The 10533-nt window shown below is 53.0% G+C and overlaps 2 protein-coding genes across 6 annotated transcripts; one reads left to right on the top strand and one right to left on the bottom strand.

The window, feature by feature from the left end:
* Positions 1 to 16: 16 nt before the first annotated feature.
* On the top strand, positions 17 to 3759 carry TCF19 (transcription factor 19). 5 transcript variants are annotated; one of them, XM_081245953.1, is made up of 5 exons: positions 17 to 147; positions 572 to 1135; positions 2176 to 2731; positions 2990 to 3020; positions 3326 to 3759. In XM_081245953.1, the coding sequence occupies exons 2-5, from the start codon at positions 898 to 900 to the stop codon at positions 3404 to 3406; spliced, it is 906 nt and encodes a 301-aa protein (XP_081102079.1). In that variant the 5' UTR covers positions 17 to 147; positions 572 to 897; the 3' UTR covers positions 3407 to 3759. The 5 variants fall into 5 exon arrangements, with proteins under 5 accessions (XP_081102079.1, XP_081102080.1, XP_081102081.1 ...); XM_081245954.1 differs by lacking the exon at positions 2990 to 3020 and having other exon boundaries at positions 3326 to 3419; XM_081245955.1 differs by having other exon boundaries at positions 2557 to 2731; positions 2990 to 3414.
* A 1593-nt stretch (positions 3760 to 5352) lies between these two features.
* On the bottom strand, positions 5353 to 10329 carry POU5F1 (POU class 5 homeobox 1; the record flags this gene model as incomplete). The annotated part of the gene is given in 6 exon segments (XM_081245956.1): positions 5353 to 5619; positions 5719 to 5877; positions 6193 to 6323; positions 6592 to 6712; positions 9672 to 9675; positions 9677 to 10329. Coding segments are annotated over 6 exon segments (1086 nt in total). The 5' UTR covers positions 10081 to 10329.
* Between the last annotated feature and the right edge of the window lie 204 nt (positions 10330 to 10533).

The raw sequence follows: 10533 nt of genomic DNA, 5'->3' as shown, positions 1-10533 counted from the left end.
TCCGAAGGCGGGGTCGGCGCTGCCCGCGCGCGGAGGCCGCGCCCCTCCTGGCCCGGGTTTCCTCGCTGTCAAACAGCCGCAGGAGCACCAACCCTGGCCGAGCTGGCACTGCCTGGAGAGGGGACCATTCCGAGACTGCACCGCGCGGTAGATACGAACCTGGGCTGGGGCGGGAAGGGAAAAGGCTGGGTTTGCCTTGCATCATCCCGGGAGCCCTTTCTTCTGTTTTTATCCCACCCGGAGAAGTCGGTAAGCAAGGGTTTAGATCCACTTTGCTGGAGGACGTTAGAGACCCGTTTGCACTGCCTTTTGAGGGGTGACAGTGGATACACTTCCCACTGGGGTTCAAGCCAACTAGTTATGAGTGAGGGATTGGCCAGAAGAGTGAGGCGTGGGCTAGCAGGAGGGTTACTCTATTTGGATCAGCAGGTTTTACAGGAAGAAGCTTCTCTTCTCCAAATTACACTGAGGTGACAAGTTAATATCACACAGAAGCAGCCCCTACCCTCACCCCCACACCTACAGTTCGAATTTCCCTAGAAGCTGCCTAATGTATTGTTGCCTTGCACAGATTGAAGGCTCCTGGAATACTTAGCAGCCTGAGGATTCGATTCAGCTTCGTGCCACAAGACACCTTCATTTTTGCACTACACTGGGACCTTCACCCAATTTTTCAGTTGCAAAGCTGTTGACAGCCAATTTTGCATCGCGTCCTAGGCTCCTTGCGCTCTGAATTTGCCCTACTCAGGGAGTGTGCTCCAAGTTGAAATTGCACAAAGGACAGCTCAAGTTTGCATCAGACGGAAAGTGAACTTAGGCCAGATGTGCATGGCCCAGGGAGTGGGAAAGGTGATGGATTCCTAAAGTGGAAGAAGTGGTGTGGAGGGGGCACCGCCCATGCTGCCTTGCTTCCAGCTGCTGCGCATAGGGGGCGGCAAGGGTGGCGATCTCTACACCTTCCACCCCCCAAGTGGGGCTGGCTGCACCTACCGCTTGGGCTGCAGGGCCGACCTCTGTGATGTGGCCCTGCGGCCCCAGCAGGAGCCCGGCTTCATCTCTGGAGTCCATGCGGAGCTGCACGCTGAACGCCGGGGTGACGACTGGAGGGTCAGCCTGGAGAACCATAGCAGCCAAGGTGAGGAGTGAGCAGAGCAGCCTTATGCCTGGGCAGTTGCAGTTCTGGGCTGGAATGACCAAGAGTCTCCACAGGCACTCTGCCTGCCTCCCAAACTCCCCATCAGGTTGGATGGATGGTTGTCATCCAGACCTGTCTTCCCACCAGAAATGTGCAGTGTCAGATCTTTGTGGGGCTGACCCTGTTTAGCTCTTAGAGGGGCTGGGAGGTAGATCCAGGGCCTGCAGTATCACAGTGGGGTTGTTCTGGGCCACTGGGGGACAAGCTCAGACTTGACTAAGTTTCCAGATTTGTTTAGGCACCTTGTCCTTGGCTTAGGGCAATTATATGTTGAATTATGTCTTAATTATCTGGACATGTGTCTTGGAGGCAGTTAAGTCAGCCTCAGAAGGCCTGGGTTCCCATCTCAGTTCTGCTACTGGGACCTGGCAGTATCACTCAGGCCTGTCACTTCACCTTTTTAGATCTTGGTTTCCTCTTAGGTAGAATGTAAATCTTTGTAAGGTCTGTTTTTGGGGAGTGCTGTGGGGATTGGATATAGTGGCCAACATTCATTTAGTGCTTACTATTATGAGACAAGAACATTTTAAGGGCATTAAATGTAGGTGAGCACAAACACCCCATTTTACAGACAAGGAAAATGAGGCATAAAGAAGCTAACTTGTCCAGGGTCACATGGCTGGTAAGTGGTGGAGCTTGGATTTGAACCCAGACAATCTGAGCTATGCTGATTAGTACTGAGTTGGAACTGAGTGAAAGTGGGCATCTCTGAGAATTGGACCTCAGTGAATTGAGGGAAGGAGTTCATTCCCTCCATGTGCCCTGGGGGAGGGCATAAGAAAAATAAACTCATTCCCAACTCACAAGGAGTTTCATATCCGATGTCACCTGCTGAGATTTAGAATGTGAGAATTTGATGACAGGTGTCGTGTTCTTCCTCATGTTCCCCAGAAAACCAGACAGGACCAGATTTCTCCACTTCTGACCTGTCATTTGTTTTTGTCGTTCTCTGTATTTGTCTGGTGCCCCACAATCAACAGGGACTTTGGTCAATAATGTCCGACTCCCAAAGGGTCACAGACTGGAGTTGAGTGATGGTGACCTTCTGACCTTTGGCCCTGAAGGGCCCCCAGAAACCAGCCCCTCAGAGTTCTACTTGTTTCAGCAAGTCCGAGTCAAACCTCAAGATTTTGCTGCCATTACTACCCCACGGTCTAGGGGAGAAGAGGGAACCGGGGTTGGTTTCCAGCCCATGCTGCCCTCCCAGGGGGCTCCACAGCGCCCCCTCAGCACCCTCTCCCCTGCCCCCAAAGCCACGCTGATCCTCAACTCCATTGGCAGCCTCAGCAAGCTCCACTCCCAGCCCCTCACCTTCTCACGGAGTGGGGGTAGGCCACAGAGCCTGCCTGTTCCCACTCCAGCTGGGGAAGTGGGGACAACCCCTTCTGTCCCACCCCCAAGAAACCGGAGGAAATCAGCTCACCGCGTGTTGGCAGAACTGGATGATGAGAGAGAGGCTCCCAAGAGCCCCCCACCAGTCCTTATGGAGCCCAGGAAGAAACTCCGTGTAGAGAAAACCCCACTGACACCCAGTGGGTAAGTGGAGAGAACTTTGTCTCGTTATTTCACTGTCTTTTGATTCTTTTAGAGCCCTAGGCTGGGAGGTAGCTCTCTGCTTGGGGATGGGGATAGGAGATGGAAGAGGTTGGAATGACAAGACCTGGGTTAGTTCTTCTAACCAGATTCACCTTTAGTCTAGTGAATCTATATAGGTTCACTCTGCAGTTATCCAGGGGAAAGTTCTAGGCTTCTGCAGGTTTCCAGTGACCCTGGTTTTTGTATCACTTTCTTCAGAAATCGACGTGGGCGTCCTCGGAAACACCCAGTGAGCAACCCCAGGGCTCCCCCTGCAGTTGGGGGCGGGGAGCACTGTGCAGCCCCTTGTTGCTGCCTACCCCAAGAAGAGACAGTAGCCTGGGTTCAGTGTGATGGTTGTGACATCTGGTTCCACGTGGCCTGTGTTGGCTGCAGCATCCAGGCTGCCAGGGAGGCCGACTTCCAGTGCCCAGGCTGTCGTGTAGGCATCCAGACCTAAGGCCCACCACCAAAACACCAGAGGACAGAGCTGGCACCTCCACTGGGGTGCCAATGGGTCCTAAGAGATGCCTTCTTCTTCCCTTGCCTCTCTAGGAGGGAATGACTACAGGGGAAGGGTCCATTCCTATGGATTATCAATTCAAGGCCTGGAGCAGGCCCTCATGGCCAAGGTAACAGAAGAGATGGCTTCCTGCCAAAGATATTGCTGCCTCCAGGAAGTTGCCAGTGAGCTGGAAATTCCCACTTGTCACAAGCTGTAGGTCCTTGTTGTCATGGACACTAGAATGTCTGGTCAAGAGAACCCATCAACTGCAGAGGTCATGCCTGGGAAGTTATAAGCCCCAGACTTGAACAAGCAAGTTCTAAATGTTCTTGATGGCATCGCCTGAGGCATCTCTGGGAAAACCTAGGGCACAGCCCCCAAACTTCCTTACATTGTGGGCAGTCCTGCCGCTGATCACCATGATTGTGACCTGACTTTTCAGAGCTTTGCTTCCATTTCCAAATAAAGAATGAGCAGCTTCATATACTCCAAGGTGCTTACTCTTTTTGTGGGTCTGATACTCCTTGCTTTCCAATTCTTGAGAATGGAGTGGTAAAGTCTGGAAAACTAATTCAGATTCTTAGGGGAGGAGATGAGCAGGCAAGGCAGAGAAATACAAACCTGCTCGCTGAAAAGGTGCAAATGTATGAGGTAAGCTGGAGGTGGGAAGACAGGAAAAAAGGAATCCAGGTAATTAGTTTCTAGTTTAAAAGAAAACAGATCTGGGACTTCCCTGGTGGTCCAGTGGGTAAGACTCTGAGCTCCCAATGCAGGGTGGCCCGGGTTCGATCCCTGGTTGGGGAACTAGATCCCGCATACATGCCGCAACTAAAGATCCCGCATGCCGCAACTAAGAGCCCACATGCACCACAACTAATAGATCCCACGTGCCGCAACTAAGACCTGGAGCAGCCAAAATAAATATTTATAAAACAACAACAACAAACAACAGATCCACTGCCATTAAAATAAGGTACTTGGGATTTGGTCAAGTTCATGAGGGTGGCAGAACTTTTACAAGGTTCACCAGTACTACCAAGAACAGAAAACCTGAGACACCAGCTACAGCAGATGGCGACCTGGCCCAGTGTATCAACGTAACCCACGTATGCTACACTGATTCTCTTCTGAGAGTCGTACGCCAAGATACTGTCAAAGTAGCATTTCTGTAGCTCTTATTAGGAAAGCCCTATCTTGACCTATCCTATTGTACCTGCATATCCATCCCCTTCCTCCTCTACTTAGACTTACCAACCCAAGTTTCTTACACATTGAGGAAAGGCTCCAGAGCAAGGGCCCTAATTAGGAAGTGGCAGAGGCAGGACTAAAATGTGGGAGTTTTGGTGAGTCAGACAGGGTAGGCAAAAACCTTAAGAAACCAAATGGACCCAGGTATCAAGAGAGCACAAAGTAGAGTTTCCGGTTGGGGTGATGTGCAGAAGAAATGAGTACCTAAAAGACCTGATTTCTTAGCACAAAGCCACTGAGGACTTCCAGAGTAGAGTGGGGGAAAAGCAAAAAGCCAGCTCCTAATAGGGAATGGGATATGTAATAACTGCATCTTTGGGCAAAAATAAGGTGTTCACCTCCAATTTCCCCAGGTCACAGGCTCCTAAGAACTAGCTCACACCTATAAGAGCCCTCTATGTATAAACTTGGGATCCAATCCCCGATCTCCCTCTGACATTGTGACTCTGGGCAGTTTAAGTGGCATCCTTGGTCTCAGGGTCATTTGGGTGGGAGAGCTATTAATATCCACTATTAACTATTCCCATCCACTCTTCAGTAACTAGAGGAGAATAAACCAAAGACAAAAGTATCCACCTGCTAGGTCCCAGGCTTCTTTATTTAAGAACAAAGTGATGAGTGATGTGGGGATTAAAATCAAGAGCATCATTGAACTTCACCTTCCCTCCAACCAGTTCCCCCAAACTCCCTGCCCCCACACACCCTTTGTGTTCCCAATTCCTTTCTTAGTGAATGAAGAACTTAATCCCAAAGCCCTGGTACGAACCCCAGGGTTCTCTCCCTAGCTGTCCCCCTACCTCTGCCCCCATTCCTGGGAAGGGCAGACACCTCAGTTTGAATGCATGGGGGAGCCCAGAGTGGTGACAGACACCGAGGGAAAGGCCTCACCCTCAGGAAATGGGACTGAGGAGTACAGCGTAGTGAAATGAGGACCCCCATAGCCTGGGGTACCAAAATGGGGCCCTGGCGCCAGAGGAAAGGGTACTGGTCCCCCTGAGAAAGGAGACCCAGCAGCCTCAAAATCCTCTCGTTGCGAATAGTCACTGCTTGATCGTTTGCCCTTCTGGCGACGGTTGCAGAACCACACTCGGACCACCTGGGAGTGGAAGACAGGGGAGAGGGACATTCGATCATAAGCTCTGGGAGGTGTGACTGGGGAGATGGAGCACACAGGGACGCGGACAGGGGCACTCACATCCTTCTCAAGCCCGAGCTGCTGAGCGATGTGACTGATCTGCTGCAGGGTGGGCTTTGGGCACTGCAGGAACATGCTCTCCAGGTTGCCTCTCACTCGGTTCTCAATACTCGTCCGCTTTCTCTTCCGGGCCTGCACGAGGGTCTCTGCCTTGCATATCTGGGCAGGTGGGGAGGAGATGACAAGGAAGGAAGTGGGGGGGCAAGCCTCGAACCTGCTGAGCAACAGCATCATGAGGTCAGTGACTCGAGAGCCAGCTGCTCAGGAGCACTGGCTGGCACCAGGGCCACAAGAAAGATCCTGGAAGGTTGGGTTTAGACCAGTGGCCCCGGAGCTTCTCCCAGCAGAACTGGAATTGCATTCCATCCCACTGAGGACCACTGCCTCCAAGAGGGAGAGCTGCCAGCCACGGATGGGAGCCGTGGAAATCGGGCTGAGACCAGGCAGGTCCCTATGCATCCCTCCCACCCTCACCTCCTGCAGATTCTCGTTGTTGTCAGCTTCCTCCACCCACTTCTGCAGCAGGGGCCGCAGCTTACACATGTTCTTGAAACTGAGCTGCAAAGCCTCAAAACGGCAGATGGTCGTTTGGCTGAACACCTTCCCTGGGGAGGTGGGTTGAAAGAAGCCAGGTGAGGCCACAGGCAGGGCCCTTCGACCCCAAGACCCAGGGCTCGCCCCCTCCCCCTGCCCCCCCAAGATCCCACCCAAGTACGGTATCTCTTTCCCCTCTACCCTCACCCCTACAGAGGGTGGAAACACCCTTCTCTCACTCCCTTGGTGGGGAGGAAAGGCCCACATTCAGGGATGTTCCTTCCAGGGGAGATGTGGTCCCTGTGTTCTGTGGGTCAGAACATGCTAGGCGAGACTCACCAAAGAGAACCCCCAGGGTGAGCCCCACATCGGCCTGGGTATATCCCAGGGTGATCCTCTTCTGCTTTAGCACCTTGGCAAATTGTTCGAGGTCTTTCTGAAGAGTTTTGATGTCCTGGGACTGCATTTTAAAAAGCAGAGGACATGTAAGAATATAAACATACCAGTTAGCCACCCCACCCACCCTTCCATTTGGGCCCCAAGGAATAGTCTATGGGAGTATCTCTGCTTCCGGGCTGCCCACCTAACAAGTAGAAATAAACTATATACAAATGTCATTTACCCCAGAAAGTGACACATCCATCAGATGCAGAACATCATTCGATAATGGAAAGAAAAGCCCGGCCTCAATGAGAACATCTATCAGGTTATGAAGGGGGATCCTGCCCTTCAGTTCTTTAACACTCACAAAAGCTTTCTGACTCTAGTATTACCTCAGTTTGAGGACGTTTTGAGTGTAGAGATACAGAGCACCATGTCTCTGGTTCTCTTTCCAAATATACTCTCTCCAGCTTACTCTGAGGGTCCCACTAACTATGACAAGGCATGCACATGCACAAACACAAACACACTACAAAACAGTCATCATACGAGGTATGAATAACATGCTTTGTATATAGTTAGTGCTCAGTTTTAAAAAACCTGATTATCCCTTATTTTTAACTGTATCTTTTTGCAATATAAAAGCATCCTCATTGACTAATGCAACATATTTATTGAGCACCTTCTGCAAACCAGTGGCTACACAAAGTAGACCAAAAACCCTGGCCCCAGGGACTTCCCTGGTGGTCCAACTGTTGAGACTCCACACTCCCAGTGCAGGGGGCCCGGGTTCCATTCCTGGTCAGGGAACTAGATCCCACACGCCACAACTAAAAGCCTGCATGCCTCAACTAAAAGACTCCACGTGCCACAACTAAGACCTGGCGGCGCAGCCACATAGTTAGATAAATATTTTTTTAATTTAAAAAAAAAAAAAAGAAAGAAAGAAACCTAGCCCCAAGGGGCTTTCATTGTGATGATATAATTATTATCCAGTATGTTAGAAGTGCTATGGAAAAAAGTAAAGCAGAGTAGGGAGTTATGGGGAAGGTGACAATTTTAAATAAGACAGTCAGAGGTGATGTTTGAGCAAAAGGAAGGAGCAAAGTGGAAAGGCCCTGAGCTGTGTGGGCCCTGGTAGTAGCAAAGCCAGCAGCAAGGCCAGCAGCAAAGCTAGCATGGCCGGAGCAGGGTGAGAGGGCTGAGGAAAGGGAAGAAGAGGAGCTGATGAGGTCAGAGGTGAGCACAGCAGATCCTGGAGCTGCCGCCGTAACTCTGGTTTACTCAGAGAAATGGAAAGCCGCTGAAGGGTTTTGTGCAGTGAAATGATCAGACTCTCACATTTTTAAGTGTTCACTCCAGTTGATGTATTGACCATAGACTAAAGAGGCAACTGCAGCAATCCCAGCATAATGATGGTGGCTGGGACCAGGATGGCTCTAAGTGATTGATTCAGGATATATATCCAAGGTAAAGATAGCAGCGTGTCCAAAGGATTGGATGTAAGGATGTGAAAGGAATGAGGATGACTGGTTTGGGCCTTAAGCTACTGGGAGATGGACAGGGTGGGGCAGTGCAGGGAGCCATCCCAACAGAAGACAGAAAATGCGGTGGTCATGTCTAGAAGATATTTGAGTCTTGAGGGTGGATGAGAGGTGGATGAAAGGTAGACAGAGCAGAGGTTGACGGATGGAGCCCTGAAGCTCTCCAATGAAGGCCAGTGGCCAGAAGATGGAGAGGAGCAGCCAGGCCTCTGTGCGGTCCTGGAAACCTAAGGGAAGTATTTCAAGGGTCGTCAATCACATCAAACTCAAATACGGTAACTTCCATTCCCAACTTCTGCTCAACCGATGTCGCAAACCTATAAACGTCAGCTGTTCCCATCTCGGCTTTTCCAAATCATATTTTGGGGATTTGAAATAAGGTAAACCCCAGTTCAAATCCTAGCTTTACCATTTGGCAGTTAAGACCCGTGAAATAGGCTAATAATACCTCCCTAGGAGATTTTGTGCCAGTTAATGAGATAATGATGTAGAAACTGAGCCCACAGCCAGGCATTTAGGAAATGGACCACAATTGGCAGCCATTATCATTCAAGGCTCAGCCGTCGCCTCGAGCAAAGGGTCTAGGGCTACTCGGTCAGCTGCAACCAATCACACCTCCTTCGAAGAGGTCTAAAGGTTTAGTACTTGATCTCTAATTGCTTGCACTTGTCTCTTCCTCGGACTAGAAGATACATCCTTAATAGTCCCCAGCAGGGCTGGATGTGGAAGTCTTCAATTCCCTCAGCAAACCCTACGTTTGGGGAATGGCCTGGAGATGACTTCTTCCCCTTTTCTCCCCCTGTTCACTACTTATGCAATTACGGCTGAAATTGGTGTTTCCAGCTCTCTACAAGGGGGTGTCAGGGTGTGCACTCTGCCTGACGGTGACTCACTGGGCCCAAGGCAGAGGTCAAGAGAAGACAAGCCCTAAACTTGATGGAGGGTAAACCCAAACTCCACACATCCACGCAGCCCAAACAGGAGCTTCTATCAGAAACCAGTCACACCCTAGACTTTCAGGAACAATAACCCAGGGATAAGCACTGTTTTCACCCTCAGGCCACACTCAACCCTAAGGCGGAGATCCTGGATCTGATCAAGCTCAAATTTTCAAGAAGGGATCCGGGTAGAAGAAGGGGCTCCAACCCCAAGCTGGGTCTGGTGCTGGGCTGGTAATGAGTGACCCGACCCAGGTCAGACCTAGGAAATGGAAGGACCTACTTGACAAGGGCCGAGGGGGGAAGCAAGGCCAACTTCCGACTGCCCCAGGCCGCCCTGCCCTCACCTGCGGTTCTCTCTAAATTCCAGCCCCTAGTTCCCACCTGGCCCCTGCTCAGGGTGGCCTGCAGTCGCCACACACGCGTCCCGGGGCGCCGCCCTCGCCCGCTCCCCTCCTGGGTCGGCGACCCGGGCAGCTGCAGGCGACCGCCTCCCCTCGCGTGGCCGCCCCCGGCCGGCGCGGTCGCCCCCCGCCGCCCGCCCCCAGCAGCTCACTCGCCTCCTCGGGGTTCGGCTCCAGCTTCTCCTTGTCCACCTTCACGGCGCCAGCGGGGGCGGCGCAGGGCTCCGGGGAGGCCCCCTCGGAGCTGCTCTCCACCCCGGCTCCCGCCTCGCCCTCGGGCTGAGGGGTCTCCAGGCTGCTTTGGGGCACCAGCCCCACTCCAACCTGAGGTGCACAGTAGGCCATCCCTCCGCACAAGTCATAGGGCGCGGGGCACGCGGGAAGACCCCACACCTCGGCGCCGGGCCCAACCACCGGCCCGATCCCTGGCCCACCAGGAGGCCCTTGGAAGCTCATCCAGGTCCGAGGATCAACCCAGCCCGGCTCTGGCCCTCCCGGCCCATCGCCTCCACCGCCCGGCGGGGGCGAGAAGGCGAAGTCGGAAGCCAGGTGTCCCGCCATGGGGAAGGAAGGCGCCCCAAGCCGGGGGCCTAGGAAAACGAGGGCTCTCCAAGGGACTGCTCGACACCTCTCTCCCTCCCCAATCCCACCCACTAGCCTTGACCTCTGGCCCCGCCCCCTGGATGGGTGGGGGAGGGGACGGTGGGGGTGGGAGAAACTGAGGCGGAGAGTGTTTGCCGGCTGGTGGCGGTGGTGTCTGGAAGCCGAAAGCCAGGCAGCTCCAGCCGGGCGCCTCTCCAGGCCCCAGATCCCGAGGCTCTTGGTGCAGATCCCCCATGCGGGCCTTCACTCCCAACTCCCAGCAGGCCGCCCGGCCCTCCCGACGCTCCGCACACACCAGAGCTGCCTGGGATCTCTTCCACACCTCCTGCCCGTTCTTCAGGAGCCCGGCTGCTGGACCCCTCTCCAAACACCCTGGCACCATCCCCTCACCCGAGCCCAGCCACCCTCTCG

Source organism: Mesoplodon bidens, assembly GCF_964165515.1.
Source record: "Mesoplodon bidens genome assembly, chromosome: 10".
Lineage (NCBI taxonomy): Eukaryota > Metazoa > Chordata > Mammalia > Artiodactyla > Ziphiidae > Mesoplodon > Mesoplodon bidens.
Note: the sequence above shows the minus strand (reverse complement) of the source record. Positions and strands in the feature narration are given on the sequence as shown.